Source organism: Neoarius graeffei, chromosome 16 (assembly GCF_027579695.1).
Source record: "Neoarius graeffei isolate fNeoGra1 chromosome 16, fNeoGra1.pri, whole genome shotgun sequence".
NCBI lineage: Eukaryota > Metazoa > Chordata > Actinopteri > Siluriformes > Ariidae > Neoarius > Neoarius graeffei.
In genome coordinates this window covers 56,874,993-56,899,889 of record NC_083584.1, presented here as the reverse complement: position 1 = coordinate 56,899,889, position 24,897 = coordinate 56,874,993, and the positions used below count along the sequence as shown (strand labels likewise).

The following is a 24,897-nucleotide window of genomic DNA, read 5'->3' as shown; positions in this document are numbered from 1 at the left end:
CAAAATATATATAGCCACAAACAGCGATGTGCGTGGTCCAAGCAAGCTTTAGGAGTAGTGTCCCAGGGGCAATTTCTTGCACCGAACAGTAAAGAAACCCGAGATAAACATACTGTTTAAGTTTCTGTTTAATAATAATAAAAAATAAATAAAAATAATTATAATCAAGGCATTTTCTTCTTTCATTTTCATTGTTCAAATGTGTACAGGGATATTTTTAATCCCTAAGTGTTAAAAAAGGCAACTGGACTCATTTGAAATTCTTGAAGACGTTTCACTTCTCATCTGAAAGGCTTCTTCAGTTCTGTCTAACTAGTGAGGAGTTCCAGGTGTTTATCCTCTAGTGGACCAAAAGCAACCCTAAGGAGAGTCGTTGAGGTCACATGGGTCGTTGATGCTCTCCGTTATCCTGTATGTTATTAGGGTCACTGGAGGCCAGGTGGATGTGAATGGTGTTAGCAACCTCAAGGGTCGTTAGGGTGATCTGTGTGTTGTTGGCTATCTCTGCCATCATGTGAGGCCCTGTCCACACGGCAACGGATTCAGGTGAATCCGATACAATTGTTTATCGTTTAGGCCTGGCGTCCACACGGCACCGGCGTTTTGGGTGCCCCAAAACGCAATCTTTTGAGAACGGGTTCCAGAGTGGAAAGATTTGGCAACGTTGCCATTGCGAAGTCGTCTGGATGAGTAGAACGGATTTGTTTACGATGACATCACAACCACATGACTGTCAGTGCTTCACGCCGGGTAGAAGTATAACGAACTCGATGCGAGTTGTCAACAAATCCTATAACTTGGTTCATGAAATGCGCTTACAAAATATTTTCACTGTGAATATTTATTGTGTAATGGTGCAAAGTGAGAGAGAGAGAATAGCTCTTAGGGCAGAGTCAATCCTGCCAGCAAAAATAGGGAAAAAAAGGAGTGATCTCACCTCTTCAGATGTTGGTTTAAGTCCTACAATACATTCCTCGAAAAGGGCGTAGAAGAACAAATTAATCCATCAACGTGTAGCATTCAATTTATTCCGGACCATTAAAGACACCGCCTTCCGCGTAGAATCATACGTCATCCTCGCCGCCATATTGGATGGGTCAAAGCGGAGAATAAAGATGCCTCATTCATGTGCTGCGTTTAACTGTACCAACAGGTTTGCCGTCCAAACGAGATCACATGGGATTACCTTTCACAGGTGAGACTGGAAAAATACTTTTCATTGTATTTGGTCATTTATAATGTAATTTTACGAACAGATTTTTCTGACTTTGTGGCTAATATGAAGTCTCGCACATAATAGTTTATGTGCATGCGTCCTTACTTCTTCTATTGTTCTGGTGTCTCCGAAGGGACCGTCGTACAGCGCCCCTAGAGGTGTGGCATGTGGATTGCATTGTTTTCAGCAAGCGTTGCGTTGCCATATGGACCTGATATTTTACTGATCGTTGCCCATGTGGACGCGATATTTTTTTAAATAACATCTCGTTGCCGTTGTCGTGTGGATGTAGCCTGAGTCACTGAAGTCAGTCTTGATGTGGATGTGTATTCAGTTTTCTGGGAAGTGTGCCAAAGACTGCATTGTAGGTGGCTGATAAGTGGTGTCTCAGACCACCTCCTTTGTTCAGTGATGGTCGTTCCAGGTTGACGAAGTTGGCTTCTTTTACTCCTCTTTCAAACCACTGGTATTCTCTGTCTAAAATGCGTATATTGCAGTCCTGAAACAAGTGTCCTTTGTTATTGAGATGAAGATAGACTGCAGAGTCCTGGCCACATCTGCACCAAAACTCAACTAACTTCAATGACTCACCTGATGGCAGAGAGAGCCAACGACCTGTAGATCACCGAAAAGACCCTCTAAGCTGCTAACACCGTTCACACCCACCCGGCCCCCAGTGACCCTAACACCTACAGGATGACTCAACAACCCATATGACCTCAACAACTCTCCTTAGGGTTGATTTTGGTCCACTAGAGGATAAATCCCTGGAACTCCCCACTCGTCAAACAGAACTGAAGAAGCCTTTCGGATGAGAGGTAAAACGTCTTCAAGAATGTCAAGCAAGTCCAGTTGCCTTCTTTAGCACCTCTGGTTTACAATGACCTGGATGACTGGGAACCTTCACAGAGATATTTTTAATGAAAATTAAAATTGTATAATTGTATGTTTGCGCCCACTTTGCAGACACCATGTTTCGTAGCTACAGTATGAATAAGTCATATTTCTGGATACAAGTGATTCACTGTTTCACTCTAAATTGCCTCCCGGATCCACACGTTCCAAGGAACTATACTGAAAACCGCTTCATTCCTCAAAAGGTTCAAAAGACCATTCGAGGTGGTCAAAACATGTAAAACAGTAAATCTTTGTCAGATGACAGGACTGTCTGAATAAAATTGGCCCAGTGAAGGCCACAAACAAACAAATAAATAAATGGCTGATGTAAGCCATGTCATATGAAGGAATTTGTGAAAGCATGTTGTGTTTTTATCATGCTTCTGTTAAAGCTGAGGAGGTTTTAAAGGTCACTGAGGACATTTCAGGCTCTTTTCTCATCATCTATTGACCCAGTCTCTTATCTACTGTGTACAGTTTATCAGAGAACAAGATGATTACGAACAAAAGCCCAAAGAAAATTTCAATCCTGTCAATTCCAGTTGAATTTCCAAGCCCTTCATGCTGATCCTCCTAATTATGAATACGTTTTAATTTATTTACATGTCAATAAACCTGAATTTAAAATGTCTACCTGGCACGCGTCCACTTTGCCCTGCAGATACCCGGCACAGAGCATTCTCCGAGTGATGCTCACTCCATAAACTGTAGGACTCGAACACTTATCATGCCCTATGAGAGGAATATCAGCCTGCTGAAGATCTGATGACAGCTGGCCTAGTTTACAACAGAAGGAAGTTGTGTTTCAGGAAAAAAAATATGCACAAATACAATAAAGAAAAAAATGGAAAGACAACATTTTGAAAAAGTGTATTGGTTGCCAATTTGTACTGCAATACTACCATTCTCCTGCAGATGGCCCCAGCCAGTTACCACCAGTAGGCTTCCTACAGTGAGCCCAAGACCGTGAGGTGGGAGGCAGACTGGCTTCACGGTGGCTGATGGGAATTAACACATATACACACACACACAAAAAAAAAAATCAATTACTTCACAGCCACCATTAACACTGCTCTATTCTGAACAGGATTAGAGAATAAAATAACAAATAGAGCAGTGACTACAATTATCAACAGTCCATAATTATCGACACCTTTTCAGATTTACCATCTCATCTCATTATCTGTAGCCGCTGTTCTACAGGGTTGCAGGCAAGCTGGAGCCTATTCCAGCTGACTACGGGCGAAAGGCGGGGTACACCCTGGACAAGTCGCCAGGTCATCACAGGGCTGACACATAGACACAGACAACCATTCACACTCACATTCACACCTACGGTCAATTTAGAGTCACCAGTTAACCTAACCTGCATGTCTTTGGACTGTGGGGGAAACCGGAGCACCCGGAGGAAACCCACGCGGACACGGGGAGAACATGCAAACTCCGCACAGAAAGGCCCTTGACGGCCACGGGGCTCGAACCTGGACCTTCTTGCTGTGAGATGACAGCGCTAACCACTACACCACCGTGCTGCCCTCAGATTTACCAATAAAAAACAATTTTACAAAAGGTGAGTTTCAGTTCCAACAGTTATTATTGGTTAATTAATCAACCAGAAGACCCGCCCTCGCCCTTTGATCTTGTCGTCTGATGACACAGCTCATTACCTGAGATAGAATTTTTTTTTTTTTTGCACGATCAGCAATTTGAGGAAAACCCGGACGTTATCATCGCAGGTAAGCATGGTGGAAAGATCATGGACATGTTTTTACTGATCAAATTCACCGATATTTCATGATCTCCTCGTCAAAACCTACTTTGTTTCTTACTCTTTCATTTGACAGTCGCCATTTTGTATCTAAACACATGTTTGAGAAGTCACATGAGGCGTCGATAATAGTGATCACTTTCACCGGGGTCCACCATTATCGACACCCTGTGGAATTAAGTGACATTTACAACTGTTATGGATCGATCGTTGTGTAACATTGTTGAAGCAGATGAAGGACTTTAAAAAAACAAAAGTGCTGGGATTTATATATTTTTTTTCTGATTCATAATAGAATGGAATGTTTATAGAGTATTTGGAATCCTTTTGCAATAAATAGAATTAGACCAGAATTAGATTACGAGCATATAAAAAATTACATGCTTGAAATATTCAGATTTTTCTATTCCATTTAGAAAATATATTTTTTTGCAGTTTGTTGTAAATCTCTACCACATATTACAAAATCAGTCGATATTTTATATTTTGGATCGAGGAATGACATGCGACCTTTTACCTGGATTTTCATGTGGTTACAATGTCAATTGCCTGTTGACATTTATTGGTAAACTACAAAACTAGAAATTAATACAACCAACAACAACGAATGATCAACAAAATGTGATCGACAAAAATACTTAGAAAGTGGGTAGAAAGTGGAACAAAAAGATTTTCTGACAGGTTAAACATTATCAGCTCATTTGTTTACAAACATTTGAATTACTTCTTCATTTACATAAACACCGACATCCATATATTTATATTAACCCTTTGGTGACTGACCCCTTGAAAATGGTTCCTCCAGGAACGATGACGTTTCAGTTGTCAAGACAACGGAAAAACTAAAATACAAGAGCATTTTGTTTTGTGCACAAGAGCATTGTGACGTATCTTTCTGTTTTTGTATTTTAGTTTTTCCGTTGTCTTGACAACTGAAACGTCATCGTTCCTGGAGGAACCATTTTCAAGGGGTCAGTCACCAAAGGGAAATATATTTTGTACTAATATAAGTCTGTGTAAATCAAATTTTAAATAAAAACTATGTTTTGTTAACTTAATACCACATACTGATTATTCTTTTATAAATAATCATCTGGGTGTCGATAATTGTGGAACGGTGTCGATAATTGTGGAACGGTGTCACATGATCTGATACGCTAAGTAATCGGGAATCAACTAATTTTTTTCCAGTGGACGTTTGAGTAATTATTCATGCACAATTTACATATTGAAAGTCTTTTCTACTTTTGCAATGGCCAAAAGATCATTAAGGTGTTGATAACTTAGCCTGGCTAACGCGACTTCAAAGCTCTCCGAGCTATTGGTCTGGCCAAGATATTAAGCCCAACCATTTCCCAGAGCCCGTGGTTGACCCGCCTCCCTGAAATGCCTCAGTTTGCTACTGGTCGAAGCCAGAAAAGGCTGTGACGAAGCTTAAACCAATCACATCACTCTTTCCTCTGACGTATGTGACGCGACGGGGCTAACTGGTAGATTAAACTCTTACCGAAGCCGGTCGGGAGCAAGGCGAAAACGTCCTTCCTTTCAATAAATACCTCCAGGGCTGCTCTTTGCTCCGTTTTCAATGAGAACTTCCCGTTGAATGCTTTCAATACAGCATCTATGCGTAATAGATGCGGAAGCGTGAATGAAGAGCTTCCGGCATAGATTCTGTAAACAATCTATGGCTTCCGGTCGCAGTTCTACTACGTCAGTGCCTTGAACACGCCTCTACCCAAGGCCGTTGGAGATGCTCAAAGTTGATTGGTTCCCGATTTTTCGGGAGCTTGGAAGAGCTGTAGATAGCTTGCGTGGCCAGACTAAGCTCGCAACAGGCCCTCGTGTTGCGTCACGCTTAGGATGGGCGGGCCCAGTGTTGCCAGATGCTGCTGACGTTTTCCAGCCCAAAATATGTTCAAAACCCGCCAAAATGCACTTAAAACCGCCCAATCTGGCAACACTGGGCGGGCCCAGGCTATCGATAACTGTAGTTGCCGCTCTACTACAGACTGGAAGAACATACTGCCAGTGTTCTGTTGTTCATTTGTTCTCACACACACACAATCCGCGGCCCACAGCATTGTTTCTCTCTTAAAATTCTGAAGTCTAAGAGAATAACTGTTGTTTTAATCATTAAGGTACGATGCTTTCAGAAAGTATTCCCCCCCATGATTATTTCTCTTTTTGTTTTATTGCACATCAAATTGAATTCTCTCACAGTGGGATTTTTTTCTGCTCCTTTTGGCGTGACCTTTCACAGAAATACAATTAAGATTTGGAGCATTTAGATGTGCACAAAATTATTTGAAAATAAAAATCTAAAAACTGTTTAGTTGATAAGTTTTCACTCCCTCATTGTGAATTGTCCTTTTGCAGTAATGACACATTTGCGTTCTCTCAGGTGTGTCTCTCTGAGCTTTGCACATTTTGAGTTTCCATTTTAAAGTTAACAGGTTCCTTAAAATGCAGACTCACAGCGTCGCTTCTTTTCTCCAATGAAGTTTAAGAGACAAAAACGTAACCCTGCTCATTGTGTTACAGAGAAACTGGGAAGTGAAAACTCCTGTGCTATGTCCGAAATCACTCACTCGCTCGTTCACTACTCCCTATTCACTATCTAGGGAATTACTATATAGAGGACTATATAGTGAGCTCATTGGTAAAATGAAAAAAAAAAAACGCTTTCGGACACTACTCCGCCACGCCGTTATTTACGTCATTAATGTCACACAATTAAAACATGCCAGATCAGTCGGATGGTGGGTTTTCAAAATAATAAATGCATGCATGCATTTTTGTGATAAATCCATATTATACTGAGCGTATTAATCAAGCCAAAGTACTTTGTGTCTGCTGCATCTTTCAGTTCAGTTCGATGCAACGTGGGATACTATGAGTCCACTATATAGGGTGTAATAATTCTCACTATACATTCAGACAGGGGGCGGCATGGTGGTGTAGTGGTTAGCACTGTTGCCTCACAGCAAGAAGGTCCGGGTTCGAGTCCCGTGGCCGGCGAGGGTCTTTCTGTGCGGAGTTTGCATGTTCTCCCCGTGTCCGCGTGGGTTTCCTCCGGGTGCTCCGGTTTCCCCCACAGTCCAAAGACATGCAGGTTAGGTTAACTGGTGACTCTAAATTGACCGTAGGTGTGAATGTGAGTGTGAATGGTTGTCTGTGTCTATGTGTCAGCCCTGTGATGACCTGGCGACTTGTCCAGGGTGTACCCCGCCTTTCGCCCGTAGTCAGCTGGGATAGGCTCCAGCTTGCCTGCGACCCTGTAGAACAGGATAAAGCGGCTAGAGATGATGAGATGAGATGAGAGACATTCGGACAGCACTACAAAATGGTGAACTCACTATATAGCCCACTATATAGTGAGTGGTTTCAGACACAGGGTCAGAAGTTTGTTTAGCTGATGTATGTATGTGTATATGTATTGATAATCTACATGTTTTTGATTTATGATTTGAGCAGTTCCTGAAAGTTGGGGCTGTTCCACACCCTCAGCCCTATGGCATCCCACATCCCAGTTACTGGGTGAAAAGTGCAAAGGATTAAAGATGAAAACTAAACTGGGTTTATTAGCGAAATAACTGATGCAAAGCCAGAATTAATTTCCTAACTTGTAATCCAACATCCCCACTGAGTGGGTTTGAGTGTCTCATGTCTGATCCAGTTGGCAGTAAGTATTTAATGTCCTTTGTTGTGTGTCTGTTGGACAGTGAATAAACACTGATCTGCACAATCCTACCTTTCAGACTGAGTGGTTTTGTGAGTTTCATCATTGCCATGTCGTAATCATTGGTTGTCGAGTCATAATTTCCATTTAAAATGATTTTATCCACAGCGTAGCCTCCGAGGCTTGTCATGTATGTGCTGCCAGCCACCACCGACCATCTGCTCACCTCATTCTTGCTGCTTGAAGAAAATCAGTGGGAAACAGATTGTCATATTTTTACTATTACATGTTAAGAAGAACAAAAGACTCAGTGTGACTAAATGCTCGAAAAGATCATCTCAAAATCCAAAAATGTTGCGCATTTTTCCTTCAATGACATGCAATGCTGATGATACAAAATGCAGTTTGGAAACAAAAACCATATCGTGTGTGTGTTTGTGTGTGTGTGTGTGTGTGTGTGTGAGAGAGAGAGAGAGAGAGAGAGAGAGAGAGAGAGAGGTCAGAGTTGAAGCACTCACTCTGTAAAGCAGTGGGCTGCTGTGATGATCCAGAGCGGAGACAGCACCGAGCCTCCACATGTGTGCTGGCCATTCTGCTGAAGGCTCACCTGCCATGGCCAGTTCTCGATGTTTGTACTTTGACCTCCTACAATCCTGGACTCAGCTGTCTGGGGCCCACAGTCTACAAGAACACAATCACACCCTGAGGTCAGATCCACTAAACAAATGGGGAAATGTACAATACTGATTTCGGTGATTATTTCTTTAAGAGAATATTCTCTGTTTTACATTTCAGATAAACCAAACTTAAAATTTCTGTATGTTCCTGGACCAAAGTGGTTCCCTGGGGAACTTGTTGAGAAACCCTATGAGCTTGTTTCTTTGCCAAATAACAATCGCAAATAAACATTTTATAGTTATATAGTATAATAGCAGGTGGCACAGTGGTATAATGGTTAGCACTGTCACCTCACAGCAAGAAGGTTCTGGGTTTGAGCCCAGGGGCCTTTCTGTGCGGAGTTTGCATGTTCTCCCCGTGTCCGCGTGGGTTTCCTCCAGGTGCTCCGGTTTCCCCCACAGTCCAAAGACATGCAGGTTAGGTTAACTGGTGACTCTAAATTGACCGTAGGTGTGAATGTGAGTGTGAATGGTTGTCTGTGTCTATGTGTCAGCCCTGTGATGACCTGGCGGCTTGTCCAGGGTGTACCCCGCCTTTCGCCCATAGTCAGCTGGGATAGGCTCCAGCTCACCTGTGACCCTGCACAGGATAAGTGGTTATGGATAATGGATGGATGGATAGACACTCAGATATTCACTGATATTATAAAGTTATATATTTTCAAGAAAGAGAAACTTGTAAAGATTGTTGAGACAACAATCTCATGCTTCCTGGCTGCAGTGCATTATGGGAAATGCAGTTGAAAATCTCTTAGTGATTTATTCTTTGATATTGCGTGATTGAGAAGGAAACACTGCATTTCCTGTAACTCTCAGCTCCACCGTGGCGTTTGTAGTGTGATGACATTGATCGGACCTTGAAAAGTGAAATTATCTGGTTCTTTGACAAAAAAAAAGCCACTTTTTTTTCCAAGCTTTTTTCGATGACTATATAATCTCAGAGAATATCTGATTTTTTTTTTCTCATAAATTTGCAGCTTTAATCTCAGAAATTCTGAGGTTTTTTTTTTTTATCTCAATAGTACTCTCATCTGTGTGTGTGTGTGTGTGTGTGTGTGTGTATATATATATATATATTTTTTTTTTTCTATTTTTTTTTTTTTTTGTGACCAAAATGGTCCTAATACACATTGTATCATATCTATTGCATGTATAGCCATATATTTGTGTTTTGTATCCAGTGATTTTTTTTTTCCCCTATTTGCAATGTGATGTTATATTTTATGGTTATAAAATGCCACATTGCCGTGATGTACCTTTACTGTAGATGGAAAAACAACAGCAATTTCAATTTATACTGAAGGACTTTTGTAATTTTCATACCAGCTGTGAAATGCACTCGATCCTGCTGTGTTTTTATTTTATATATTTTACTTCTTGTGTTAGACTCAGTATCTCACCAACCTCTGTTAATCAGCAGTCCTATAGAAATCTGAAATTAAACCTCAAATTGTTTGAAGGTAGCGATGTGTAATGAAATTGTGCGACAAAAATAACCAAGGTCCACAACAGTGTGTTTCAAGAAATATTTGCTCAAAGTCATAAAATGATCTTTTAAAGTTTGATCTTTGCATCTGCCCTCAGACAGGGTCTCAGGAGGCATGAACACAGGATTGTTTTTAGATCAGGATGGGTTTGAAGCCCTCACTCCATGGGTTCTATCGAGTCAGATCTGCACTTGATGGCGATATTGATAGGTGTGTCTGGAGAAAACGGTGGTACAGTGGATATACAAAGTGGACACACCCTGTTAAAATGATAGGCTTTTCTGATGTAAAGAAAATGAGACCATGATAAATAATTTCAAAACTTCTCCCACCTTTAATGTGACCTATAACCTGTACAATTCAATTGAAAAACAAACAAATCTGTTGGGGGCAAAAGCATAAAAAAAGCACAATAAGCTGGTTGCATAAGTATGCACACCCTTAAACTAATTTGTTGAAGCACCTTTTGATTTAATTACAGCGTCTTTTTGGGTTCACACCTGCCATCAATTAAAATGACTCTGATTAACCCCAAATAAAGTTCAGACATTTACTCCGTCGCATCCTCCAGCAAAAGCCAGGGTTCGCAGAGAGCTTACAGAGCATCAAAGGGATCTCATTGTTGAAAGGTATCAGTCAGGAGAAGGGGACAAAAACATTTCCACGGCATTAGATATACCGTACCATGGAGCACAGTGAAGACAGTCATCAAGAAGTGATGAAAATATGGGACAACAGTGACATTACCGAGAACTGGACGTTCCTCCAAAATTGATGAAAAGACAAGACGAAAACTGGTCAGGAAGGCTGCCAAGAGGCCGACAGCAACACTGAAGGAGCTGCAGGAATTTCTGATAAGTACTGGTTGTATACTACATGTGACAACAATCTCCCGTATTCTCCATATGTCTGGACTATGGGGTAGGGTCAAAGAAAAACATCCAGGCCCGGCTAAAAATACATCAACTCTCCCAAAAGCATGTGGGAAAATGTGTTCTGGTCTGATGAAACCAAGGTTGAACTTTTTGGCCACAATTCCAAAAGGTATGTTTGGTGCAAAAACAACACTGCGCATCACCAAAAGAACCCCATACCCACGGTGAAGCATGGTGGTGGCAGCATCATGTTTTGGGGTTGTTTTTCTTCATCTGGAACAGGGGATTTAATCAAGGTGGAGGGAATTATGAACAGTTCTAAATACCAGTCAATTTTGGCCCAAAACCTTCAGGTGTCTGCTAGAAAGCTGAAGATGAAGACGAATTTCATCTTTCAGCATGACAGTGACCCCAAAAAAGTTTTGGAACGGCCCAGCCAGAGCCCAGACCTAAACCCAATTGAAAATCTGTGGGGTGACCTGAAGAGGGCTGTGCACAAGAGATGTCCTCGCATTCTGACAGATTTGGAGCGCTTTTGCAAGGAAGAGTGGGCAAATATTGCCAAGTTTAGATGTAGCAGGCTGATAGACTCCAACCCAAACAGACTGAACGCTGGAATTAAATCAAAAGGTGCTTCAACAAAGTATTAGTTTAAGGGTGTGCATACTTATGCAACCAGCTTTTTGTTGTTGTTGTTGTTGTTTTCCCCCCAAACAGATTTGTTTGTTTTTCAATTGAATTGTACAGGTTATAGGTCACATTAAAAGCAGGAAAAGTTTTGAAATTATTTAACGTGGTCTCTTTTTTTTTAACATCATAAAACCCCATCATTTTAACAGGGAGTGTACACTTTTTATAGCCACTGTATTTCTGGGGTCCAGCTGTGAGCTTGTTTTCACATACATCTGTTTCATATTATTTTATGTTCAGCTTTAAAATCAAAATGATATCTTACCTGAGCAGGATAAAGAAACGACTGAACCTGAACTGCATGTTTTTCTAGAAGAGACACAAAGATGTCATAACTGCACTGTCCTGGATCCAGATGTCCTCCACATCTGACTTTTATTTATGTGAATAACATGACAGCAAATTCAGAGAATGATGAAAAGGCAGGTTTATCCATATAAGAGATAGATAGATAGATAGATAGATAGATAGATAGATAGATAGATAGATAGATAGATAGATAGATAGATAGATAGATAGATAATGTTGGTCCCATGAGAGTAAAGTGAATAAAGGATTGATTACTGACTGGTTTGAAATGCTGGAGGAAACTGGCTGCCTTCCGTCTGCTGGTCCCACAGCACAAAAAGCCCTCTTCAGATCAGACGACAGATCCATCAGTCGAATTGTACTGTGTGAAGGATTACTAAACAGAAATGATCAGAGACACAGGGAGGTGATTTGAATAAGATTTATATCATTTTAGTTCATTATCTCTCTCAGTAACTCTGTGAGGGTGCACTGGGACGATAATAATCGTGATGAAGAACATCAGACTGTAACCGTGGAGCTGGAGATTGGATCAGATGTTGACTGAAACACAGATCGTGCATGTGAACACAAAGCAGGTTACACCACTGAGGAGTGCAGAGACTTTTACACTCACACTGTGTATCCCAACTGCTGACACGCTGTTTGAGTGTGTTCCACAGTCCAGCCATCTGCACACACACTTCGCCACTGCGTTTCACTGCCATCATATATCTGAAGCACGGAGAGGTTCGAGGCCAACCGGACTGCAGAGACACAGGAAAGGACACGTGAGAGGATTCCATGCAGATACAGCAGCTCAGTGTAATCTGTCTCAAAGCACCAGTTAGTTAAAGTTCTACATCCATGAATGATCATCATCATCTTGAACAAAGTTGAGAGATCTGATGGATAGATCATGAAAAATATGGAGCAATCATTCCATCTCTGCTGACATTTTAAACTCCAATCACAAAACATTTTTCCCCACACCTTTTTTAAATTGAAATTTTCATCTATAATACAGCTGCAGATCTTTGTATGATATAAAGTATAGTATAAAGTAGCTGCATTACAATCAACAAAACAAATGGCAATCTATATCAAATGAGATAAATTTGCAAACATTTAGAAGAAAATAAAAATAAGAAAATAAAAGTTTTATAAGGTGGCACGGTGGCGTAATGGTTAGCACTGTCACCTCACAGCAAGAAGGTTCTGGGTTCAGGGTGTACCACAGTCCAAAGACAGTCGCCTCACAGCAAGAAGGTCCGGGTTCGAGCCCCGTGGCCGGTGAGGGCCTTTCTGTGCGGAGTTTGCATGTTCTCCCCGTGTCTGCGTGGGTTTCCTCCGGGTGCTCCGGTTTCCCCCACAGTCCAAAGACATGCAGGTTAGGTTAACTGGTGACTCTAAATTGACCGTAGGCGTGAATGTGAGTGTGAATGGTTGTTTGTCTCTGTGTGTCAGCCCTGTGATGACCTGGCGAGTTGTTCAGGGTGTACCCCGCCTCTCGCCCATAGTCAGCTGGGATAGGCTCCAGCCTGCCCGCGACCCTGCACAGGATAAGTGGTTACATATAATGGATGGATGGAAGCTGAGGTCTATAAATGCTTGCTCATTTTTACTATAAGTATGTTTCCTGGATCTCAAACTTTTCCCAACAGGAAAAGTTTGGGATCCAATAAAATTTGTTTAGAGAATTTTTTCAATGACCACGCTTACCTCTTTTCAGAACTTTTTAATTTCCCAACACTGCCACATCCAATGAGAAAGTGTTCATTTGGATTCTGTGCATTTTGTTCATATATCGTTTATGTTTTTGTTGTATTTATTCAATTCCACTGGTGTCACATAAGTCTGCATTAGCCATTTGTACTGGGTTAATTTAAGGCGTGTATTGATAAATTTAGTGGGGGCTTTCGTACAGGCTGCTTTCCAATCATCCTCAGATTTATCCAGCTGAAAGCTTTCTCTCCAGGCATTCAATTTATATTTTGAGTTTTCTGATGAGGGAGATGTTAATAGGTGTTAAAACTCTGATATAATACCCCTTTGAAAGCAATCTTTCTTTACCATTTCTTCCAAAGGAGAGAGAGGGTTTGGAAAGTACGTTATTTTGATTTACCTTAACAAAGCTTCTAAGTTGTAAGTATTTAAAGGTAGACTGCCTTTCAGATTTTTCAAGTGTAAGACATAATAATTTTCCCCAACACCCTATTATTTTTGTTTAGTGGACCGAAAGCTACTGAATTCAAATCGCAGACTTCCAGTTTAATTAGTTTTTTTTTCATAGAACAATTAATTAATTTATCTCCATGTGGCCCTAAATCCTCCACTATTTTTTCCTCCTTCACCATGACCCAATTCAAGATACTATGTCATGCATGACATGGTGGGCTTTCCCCATTCACACAAGGCATTGTCTCATCTCATCTCATTATCTGTAGCCACTTTATCCTGTTCTACAGGGTCGCAGGCAAGCTGGAGCCTATCCCAGCTAACTACGGGCGAAAGGCGGGGTACACCCTGGACAAGTCACCAGGTCATCACAGGGCTGACATAGAGACAGACAACCATTCACACTCACATTCACACCTACGCTCAATTTAGAGTCACCAGTTAACCTAACCTGCATGTCTTTGGACTGTGGGGGAAACCGGAGCACCTGGAGGAAACCCACGCGGACACGGGGAGAACATGCAAACTCCACACAGAAAGGCCCTCACTGGCCACGGGGCTCGAACCCGGACCTTCTTGCTGTGAGGCAACAGCGCTAACCACTACACCACCATGCCACCTGCAAGGCATTGTGGAATACAAATTTGAAACAGGAGAGAAAAATGGAGGACGTGAGTGTGCGAATGAAATGTGAAAGACCGACTACAGTAACGGAAAGCGAGAAGAAAAGACGTTATGTTATATACGAAGGAAAGGAAACGCAGGACCAAACTAATAAATATCGGTGCTCAGCGAGCACCTCGGTGTGATCAGCTGTTTGTTTAGTGACAGAATGATGGAACTGTCAGTGCATGCTCAAATGTAAACCTGCGCATGCGCACACACACGGACTTCCTCTGTCTGCTTGACTGTGCAACGCGAGCAATTTCATGCACTTTATTTGCTTTAATCCTCTCAAATGTAATAACTTCCCAGCCACAGAATGGCCTGATATTTTGTGAGATATTAAAGAAATAAACATATATCACAATGAGCAAATTTCAGAGGGAACCAAATTTCACTGATTTTATGAAATTGAAAGGTTGTATAGCTTTAAAGAAGGGTTTCCTATCAAGGCTAAAATTTTGGAGCTCAGCTCTTCAAAAGACGTCATAATATTTGAGTCTGGCAAATGAAGATCATTGACCATTTTAAGTCCCTTAGAGTTCCATGTTTTAAATGCTGCATCTGTTCTTCCTGGTACAAAAAAATCTGATTACTCCATACAGGACTAAACTGAGATAGTGAATTTAGTTCTTTTAGATACTCAATCACAATACATTTTAATAAAAACCTAAAAAATTGCACTTTTAAACACACACACACACACACACATACACACACACACACACACACACAGCAAAAGATTCAGGGTCAGGTTTAATAAAAATTTATCATCCAACGAATAATATATAAGTGCACAATAATCCCTAACATGACCATCTCACAACATTAACACAAACAAACTCATTCACACTCTCAGAAATCTCCAGTGATGGAACTCAGTTTGTAATGTGGAAAAAAGTTAATGAGCCAAACAAATGTCAGTGTGGATATTCGAGGAAAAGGGTAATGTATTCATGAACGCAATCACATGACTGCTTTGGAATTTGAATCAGAAGAAGCTCAAACCCAAGTGTGGGCTTTAGGAGCTGCACAGGACGTGGCAGGGACCGAGAGACAATTTATAGACACGGAACTTACAAAGAAAAGAGTCTAAAGTTTCAGAATCTTCGGAAATAATAGGGAATTATTATCAACCAATAGACTTGGCTATGAATAAGAAATATATTTAAATATTATTGGCTGGCATTGAGTGGAATATCAGATATATTCCATTCAGCTACCATGATACTGAATGAGTCGAAGACGAGTAGCTGAATGTAATATATCTGATAGACCACAAAAAAGCCAACCAATACTATTATTATTATTATTATTATTATTATTATACACACTCTCTTCATATCAGCATTCTCAAAGACCAACGCTAGCTTACCCGTGACTCGGTGCTGTTAGCGCAGCAGTCCAGTTACCTTCCAGCCGGTGTAGCGTTAGTGAAGGCCAGTGCTAGTGCAGACAAGCTGAATATTATTATTTTCCCTGTGTAACTTACTTATTTACTTTTAAAATCAACATCGACAACTATGCATAACGGAGCGACCTGGCAGCCAAAACTCTCTCAAAATCTTCCGCTTTTAACAAAGCAAAACTCACAGCCATGTTTGTTACAAACTGTCACAGTCACTTGCTAGTGTGGAAGTTTTACATCTCTGATGTGTCTCTTTTCCAGTTTTTTTATGTCCATTGGTATGTTTTTTCTTGTAAATATGCATCAAGAATATATAATGAAGTTTTGGTAGCCTTTCGGGTGTTCAATGTGTCTTCAGTTTCAGTTTATTTATTTCGTGCTTAATTATAGCATAACTAATCCTAACAGTAGTACTGGATTAGCTTCGTCTTCTCTCTTTCCCAGCTGATAAAGAAATGATTGTGCACATGCGCAGCAGAAAAGTTTTGTCATTGTTTCTTTGCATGAGCTCGGACATGTGATATCGTGTTGTCTTGATAATGTGCAATATTGTAACAATATTGCACACTCCTTCTCCATTGGGGAGAGTGGCATAATACATGGAGGATAAGTAATATGATAACACTATTGCATGCCATCAATAAACCCGTTAGAAGGGAATAGAATACATGTTTTTATTCCATGGGAAAAGTGGCCCATATGTATTATAATAATAGAATAGAATATGGGGCGGCATGGTGGTGTAGTGGTTAGCGCTGTCGCCTCACAGCAAGAAGGTCCAGGTTCGTGCCCCGTGGTGGCGAGGGCCTTTCTGTGCGGAGTTTGCATGTTCTCCCCATGTCCACGTGGGTTTCCTCCGGGTGCTCCGGTTTCCCCCACAGTCCAAAGACATGCAGGTTAGGTTAACTGGTGACTCTAAATTGACCGTAGGTGTGAATGTGAGTGTGAATGGTTGTCTGTGTCTATGTGTCAGCCCTGTGATGACCTGGCGACTTGTCCAGGGTGTACCCCGCCTTTCGCCCGTAGTCAGCTGGGATAGGCTCCAGCTTGCCTGCGACCCTGTAGAACAGGATAAAGCGGCTAGAGATAATGAGATGAGATGAGATGTTGCACTTCATGCCTTTGACCACCAGAGGGCACTAGTGTGTGTTGGAAAATTTCTAAACCTCATACAGTATAAAAAAGTCATAAACTTTTTCACTTCATTGCTCACACAGAGAACTGAACCAAGTTCCTCAGGGCTCATTCCTGTTCACCAAAGCGTCACTTTTTATGCAGCTAAACTGAATTTACTCAATGACATGATGATTTAAATGTTTCGATGCAAACCAGTGATTTTTACTTCTAAATCAACATTCAACAAAACATTCTCGCACATGTTGATGTTTTAGTAAAAACAAAACTCTCATCATCATCTGATTTCTCATACGGCTCGTAAAGCATGTTTATTTTAATTGATTTGTTTTCAGGGGTGGCACGGTGGTGTAGTGGTTAGCACTGTCGCCTCATAGCAAGAAAGTCCGGGTTCGAGCCCCGTGGCCGGCGAGGGCCTTTCTGTGTGGAGTTTGCATGTTCTCCCCGTGTCCACATGGGTTTCCTCCGGGTGCTCCGGTTTCCCCCAAAGACATGCAGGTTAGGTTAACTGGTGACTCTAAATTGACTGTAGATGTGAATGGGTATCTATGTGTCAGCCTTGTGATGACCTGGCGACTTGTCCAGGGTGTGCCCCGCCTTTCGCCCGTAGTCAGCTGGGATAGGCTCCAGCTTGCCTGTGACCCTGTAGAACAGGATAAAGCGGCTACAGATAATGAGATGAGATTTGTTTTCAGCAATTGCATTTGTTTCCATTGTTCATTTAATTACCATTAATTGACTGGTATTTGTGGTAATCTGTGAAACTGCTATTGTAGGGATTGTTGTTGTTGTATTGAAAAAGGTTGAACATTTCTACCAGAGGTTTATTACTCATGTGCCATGTCATGACTAAGATTCTGGAGGTATGTGAGAAATAACAATAAATCCTCCTTGACCTGAAGTGTCCCAGATACAGGAGAACATGAGATCAAACCTGGAAAAGAGCGTTCAACATATTGAGAAATGAATAATAGCAATTCCACGTTATAACTTCTGATAGCAGGATTGAAAAGATGGGATTCTTTTGCTCGGTTTCACATTTTATGAGGAACGTTCTCTCAGGTCTTATCCAGTGAACACAGCAGCTGAGCTCAGACTTATGTTCTGTTACATGTTCCTGTCCATAAACCTCACAGTTCTTCCAGTATGAGCTCTGACATTTACAGTACTTCTGGGAAACACATCATGAGCTCACGAAAGAGAGATGAGCAAGTGCTCATTTAGAACACGTACAAATATTCTCTTATGGAAATAGTTTTTTTTTTTTGAGGGGGGAATCAGTTATACAATATAAGTTTTGATGATGATGATTTAGAAAATGTCTGCTCTTGTATATCATATGTCCCAATGCGCGCGCACACTCCATCATGGAGCAGGAAAGATTTGGGCTCAGAAGAAAATAAGAAGAATGACTGAGGGATAAATAAACAGAACTCAAGGAAAAGGCCGTGACTATGTCATTATAATCAGGATTATATTTTTGCAGGAATGGCATTCCATAACAATAATGATAAATGCTTTAAAATATTTATTTTCACCCCAAAACACACTAAAAAAAGCAGAATGTGTTTTAATCAGCAAGTGACAGCTTCAGTAATTTAATCAGTTTTTGCTTTTTCTGTCGTGTTTGAAGTCATGAATGCTCTGTGTATACTGGTCTGGGTTTATTTGTATGTTCAGCCTTCGAAACACACTTCGTCCTGACCCCTCCACCCTCCCAAAAAAGAGGAATAGAAAATGCAGACACAAATTTCCCTGCTTTGTTTTTTTTCCCCTGTTAGCTGTAATACAGCATAAAAGAAAACAAGCACAAAAGTGAAGCTGAGACTTACAGGATCATATGCTATATCATATAGCTAAAAATACTGTTTGAAAGATTACATCGAGTTTAATTACCATGAATTCACAGCCGTGTACAGCTGATCTGAGGCCTAAAAGGAGAATTAAAGAAGGAATTTCCAAATGAAATTTGATAACAGTATAGTGTCGTCCATATCACATGTTAAATCGAGAGTGTAACTGACCCAGCAACAGGTAAAGCCCTTTTAAAGCCCATTTTGACCATATTGTCTGCAATATCAATCAATCTCCTTCTTCTTCTTGCTCCCATTTGGGGTTGCCACAGCGGACCTGTTCCGCGTATTTGACTTGGTGTTGGATTTTACCCTCCAGGCTTGTACAACCCCAGTGGCTGGGTATTTTACCTAACCTGCATGTCTTTGGACTGTGGGGGAAACCCACACAGACATGGGGAGAACATGCAAACTCCACACAGAAAAGCCCCCATTGGACACTGGGCTCAAACTCAGAACCTTCTTGCTGTGAGGCGACAGTGCTAACCATTACACCACCATGCCACCCTGCAAAATCAATCAATATTGTGTCCTTTTTTTTATTTGAGCTGTGCACAGCACGAGTGTGTATTTTACTGTAACTCCAAACAATACAAAACAAGTGTTGCCAGGCAAAACAAACCTCACCTGGCAGCACTTATTTTATATCTATATGTTGATAATGTGGTGGCACGGTGGTGTAGTGGTTAGCGCTGTCGCCTCACAGCAAGAAGGTCCACGTTCGAGCCCCGTGGCCGGCGAGGGCCTTTCTGTGTGGAGTTTGCATGTTCTCCCCGTGTCCGCGTGGGTTTCCTCCGGGTGCTCTGGTTTCCCCCACAGTCCAAAGACATGCAGGTTAGGTTAACTGGTGACTCTAAATTGACCGTAGGTGTGAATGTGAGTGTGAATGGTTGTCTGTGTCTATGTGTCAGCCCTGTGATGACCTGGCGACTTGTCCAGGGTGTACCCCGCCTTTCGCCCGTAGTCAGCTGGGATAGGCTCCAGCTTGCCTGCGACCCTGTAGGACAGGATAAATAATGAGATGAGATGAGATGAGATGAGATGAGATGTTGATAATGGTAATATTTCTCAATCATCAGCTATCAGGTTGTCATCCTATCCATGACCTTGAGTTTGACATTTCAAAGTCATTCAAGGTCAAAGGTCATGGTGGCATCTGAAAGCCCATATGGGATTCTTATATGTTGATAATGGTAAACATCTGGCTATCATTAACCATTTGAAAGTTACAGCCCTTTGAAAACCCATGATTTTGAGTTTGACCTTTCATGGCCACTCAAGCTCAAAGATCATGGTGCCAAATGAACGCCTATATGGCACTTCCAATAAGTTGATAAGGGTAAACATCTGTCTACCATGAACCATTTTCAAGTTCTAGCCCTCTGAAAATCTGTGACCTTGAGTTTGACCTTTCAAGGTAAATCAAGGTCAAATATCATGGTGCCAAATGAAAGGTTATATGGGAGTTCCTATATGCTCATAATAGTAAACATCTGTCTATCGGCAACCGTTTGAGTTATAATGGGAAATGTTATTTTGACTGATGACCTTGACCCCCCCTGACTTTTAACCCCCAACCGCTGTTCAAGCTACCCCATCATGCAGCATATGGTTGGAAGCAGAATTGAAAGATGCACATTTTGGTTTGAAGTCAAAATGATGACTTTGAAGAAAGTTATTGCAAAAAATAATTATTTTGACCGTCCTGGTGCCCTTGACCCGATTACCCCCAAAATTTAATCAGGTAATCTACGGACCATTGCCCACCTAGCCTAAAAAATTGAAGTCAATCAGTGCAACTGTCTAGATGCTAGATTGTTAACAGACACACAAACAAACAAACAAACTGATTACAATACCTCGCCCCGATTACTCCATCACAGGCGAGGTAATGAATTATTCCTGATTTATTTTGTGTATTTTTATGAGACCCCTCATCACCAGCAGAGGGAGCAGCCATCAACATTCTGGTGTGACCTCTGCTGTACATTTCCAGCTCATAACCTGTTCCATGATAAACACACCATCATCCATTCTTTGTAAATTCTTTATTCACCAGTTCCTGCACTGTCTAGTTTCTAAACATCGACCTGGATTTAACCCTTTCATTCAACTCGACCTGCTTTTGTGTTCCCCGTGTGTCCAACTCATTGTGCGCTGACCTTTACTGGAGTTTTGGATTACTGTTGTCTGATTTGTACACGAATAAACCTCTGCACATGGATCCTAAGTCTCCACCTGGTTCGAGCACGTTACAGTATGTTCTGCAGCGTTCATTCAGAATCTCACCAGAACAACAGTGAGAGTCTGGAGGCCCACAGTCACAGCAGAAACTCAGTCATCTGTGAAAATTCAAACTTTGTGAGGGTTCTAACTGGATCAGAGTGGAAGATTAACAAACTTTGTGTGATCATAGACCGTGATAATGCATGTTTAGAATAATCTGATGATTAGAACAGACACTTGGACATGTGCTCTTCATGTAGGTGGAATAAAAAGCTGAACGGTTGCAGCACGTGTCACATGCAACAGACTGCTTCTGGTCTAAAACAGGCAGGGGTGACTTCTGAAAGCCTGTGTGTCATATCAGTACGAATGTTTCAGTGCACAGAGATGAGGCTTAAGTGTGCCCTGATGGATTACCCAGAGAAAATACACTGAGCAGATTTTGTGTTTTGTGATTTATTATTGTTTTTTGGTAGACTGTGACATATTTAATAATATGTGCACTGTATTATATAAAATAAATATTACAGAATATTTCTGATTTCACATTTGTTATTCTGTAGGACATTTTCAAAATTAAAGTAATTATGATATTAATTCTGGAGGGGTTTGGACTCCAGGTTTCTGTGTACTTCTAGATGAAGCTTAGAGACAAATGTTGTGGTTTGTTGATTATCGTTCTCAGTTGCCAGAAAGAGCTCAGACCACAAAAACACACTGAGTCAAACTGAAACTCCACTATAAAACAGAGTTAGAGGTCGTAATGTGTCAGAAAACTTAGAAAATATAAATGATTGAACTGTTGCAGGAATCTGCTGTAGAAACTCATAACAGTGAGGTATGATGCTCACTCCTGGGCCAGAAAATGACAGATCATGTCACTGAATTATTTTAAATGTTATTATTATTATTATTATCTTACAAACCATCGCCGCATGTTTATATTCAAAGCAATACGACAAACAGAGTTTACTAAAGTTAATTTTTTTTTTTTTACACCATAGCAGACAACACAGCACCTATTTAAGATGTTCAAGGTCATGTCCAAAAGCCTGAAACATGTCCGACATCTTACTGACTTTAACTGGGTCTCTGGATCTCTGATACTCTGATCATTTAACTCCATCTCGACTAGACTTGCCTCACCTTGTTATCCATCCTAAACCACAGGTTCACTTCGAACTCTGCACAGGTAGTCGTGGTATATGTGTGAGGTTTGATATCTGCATTTGAAGGTGTGTTTATTTATGATGCATTATTAATGCACTGTTTTTTTATGAACATGAAAGCCCCTTTCACATATGGAACCGGTTAATGTATGAGGTAAAAACAACAAGTTATAGATAATAAATTTTCATTCCCACTCAGTCTGCCATGATGGATGTCGTGTATTTCCTCCTGACTGTATTTAATGGAATGCTACAGAACGCGAACCTCTGCGAGACGTGTGAAACATGCGAGACTGGATATGACGGTGAATTCACGAGGCAGTGAGTCAATAGTCATGAAATGTTTTGCATAGCAGAAGAAAAAATAACCATCTATCAATCCATTATCCGTAACCGCTTATCCTATGCAGGGTTGTGGGCAAGCTGGAGCCTATCCCAGCTGACTACGGGCAAAAGGCGGGGTACACCCTGGACAAGTTGCCAGGTCATCGCAGGGCTGACACATAGAGACAAACAACCATTTACACTCACATTCACACCTACCGTACGGTCAATTTGGAGCCACCAATTAGCCTAACCTGCATGTCTTTGGACTGTGGGGGAAACCGGAGCACCCGGAGGAAACCCGCGCAGAAAGGGGGAGAAACTCCGCACAGAAAGGCCCTCGTCGGCCACTGGGCTTGAACCCAGAACCTTCTTCCTGTGAGGCAACAGTTCTAACCACTACACCACCGTCCAGCCCAGAGGAAAAACCAAAGTAACAAAATGGATTTAGAAAAGGGTGTTCAACAATCTCTCAAATCCTGTCCTTACAGCGCATCGTTAAGGAAATGTGGAAGCATAACAAAGAACTAACAATACGTTTTGTTGACTTTCGACTCGATAAGCAGACAAGCCATATTGGATATCCTCCCACTCTATGGTATACCCAAACCAACTGTGGAAGCTATAAAGTCACTCTACATCAGGGGTCTCCAAACTGATCCATAAAGGGCCGTGTGGCTGCAGGTTTTCATTCCAGCCATGCAGCAGCACACCTGATTTGGCTTATTCAATCAACTGAACTGTCTTCACACAGTCAAATACTTGCAGCCACACCCACCCTTGATTAAAGGGTGGGTGTGTCAGTTGATTGAATAAGCCAAATCAGGTGTGCTGCTGCATGACTGGAATGAAAACCTGCAGCCACACGGCCCTTTATGGATCAGTTTGGAGACCCCTGCTCTACATGAACACCGAGGCCATTGTTATCACACCTGATGGACAAACTGCATTCTCAGCAGGAGTACTCCAAGGTGATACCCTTGCTCCTTTTATCTTTATCCTTATACTGAATTATGCCCTGCACCTGTCGCTTGACAGCCTGAATAACCAAGGTCTGCAGATTCAACCTAGACGTAGCCAAAGACATCTCACCGACCTCGATTTCTCAGACAACCTAGCACTGGTCTCAGAACTAGTTGAAGATGTAGAGGCCTTGCTCCAGTCCCTTGAAAAAGCAGCCGCTTTGATTGGATTACACTACAATGAGAACAAGATGGAGTACATCAACACTAGCCAGAATCCCAAAGATCTGAAATCCCTCTTTGGTGTAAACATCAAACAAGTAAAAGGATTTCAAATACCTAGGATCCTGGATCATGGACTTGAAAAACGACTTCAAAGCATGAAAGGCACTAGCTTGGGCAGCTTGTAACAAGTTTGGAAAAGTCTGGCATTTGAACCTGCAAAATGATTCTAAAATATACTTGTTCCAGTACCGAGTAGAGCCAATTCTACTATATGGCTCAGAAACCTGGACCCTAACACAAAAAGATCAGAAACGATTGGATGGAACGTACACGAATCTCCTTCACAATGTGCAGAACATTCACTGGTCCAAGCACGCCACATGGGAGAGAATATACGGAAACCTACCACCGATTTCAGAGAAGCTCAGGAGCAGATGCCTTCAGTTCACTGGACACTGCTTGAGGGCAGAGAATGAGGTCATATCTGTTATGGACCCACAACCTCCCCATTCGCTGTTGGAAGACAACGTTCCCTCAGTTGATATGAAGGGACAGGGATCAAAATAGAGGATTTGAAGCTAGTCATGTGGGACCGCGCTCTGTGGTGATCTATTGTGCAAAGCAACCCGGCCTGTGATGCCAAAGGATGATGATCATGATGTAGTGAAAAGCTCAAAGCTGAGACATTAGCTAGTTGTCAACATGACACGAGTCAAACTGCATCATGTCTCTGTTCAGAGGGCTCTGTTCCCATTTCTGAACATTTGTTTTGTTCAAGGAAAACATTATAACATTTCTGCTTCTGTCTCCTGATGTTTTCTTTGCTTGTTGTTTTGAATTTGCTGCTATTGATTTACATTGAGGCTGGATGAATTGTTCTATCGCAATATCACAACATCATCATTTGCGTCACATCCAGCAACATTGCGATCGTCACAACATGTAAATCCGATGGATCTGATTCCCACTGGAGACAGAACAAGACATTGCATTAATGTTACGATGTCTCCAGGGGAGAGATTAATGTTTCAATTTTACTGTTTTGCTCCCATTCACACATGGTTAGAGAGACAGCTTTGGGATCAAAAGGTTGCTGGTTCAATTCCCTAGACCAGCAGGAATGGCTGAAGTGCCCTTGAGCAAGGCACCTAACCCCCAACTGCTCCCCAGGTCACTCT

At 41.5% G+C, this 24,897-nt stretch overlaps 1 protein-coding gene across 6 annotated transcripts in view; it reads right to left on the bottom strand.

Annotated features, from left to right (window-relative positions):
• LOC132900886 (transmembrane protease serine 4-like) overlaps positions 1–24,897 on the bottom strand; it is a 62,745-nt gene that overhangs the window by 1,231 nt on the left and 36,617 nt on the right. For 5 of the 6 annotated variants that reach the window (XM_060943230.1, XM_060943229.1, XM_060943228.1 and 2 more), the window contains 7 exons: positions 12,215–12,344; positions 11,858–11,974; positions 11,555–11,598; positions 8,079–8,241; positions 7,633–7,799; positions 3,016–3,111; positions 2,748–2,890 (listed from right to left, as the gene is read on the bottom strand). In XM_060943230.1, coding sequence (XP_060799213.1) covers positions 2,748–2,890; positions 3,016–3,111; positions 7,633–7,799; positions 8,079–8,241; positions 11,555–11,598; positions 11,858–11,974; positions 12,215–12,344 — 860 coding nt within the window. The remainder of the gene's footprint in view (positions 1–2,747; positions 2,891–3,015; positions 3,112–7,632; positions 7,800–8,078; positions 8,242–11,554; positions 11,599–11,857; positions 11,975–12,214; positions 12,345–24,897) is intronic. The other variant, XM_060943226.1, reaches the window with a different exon arrangement.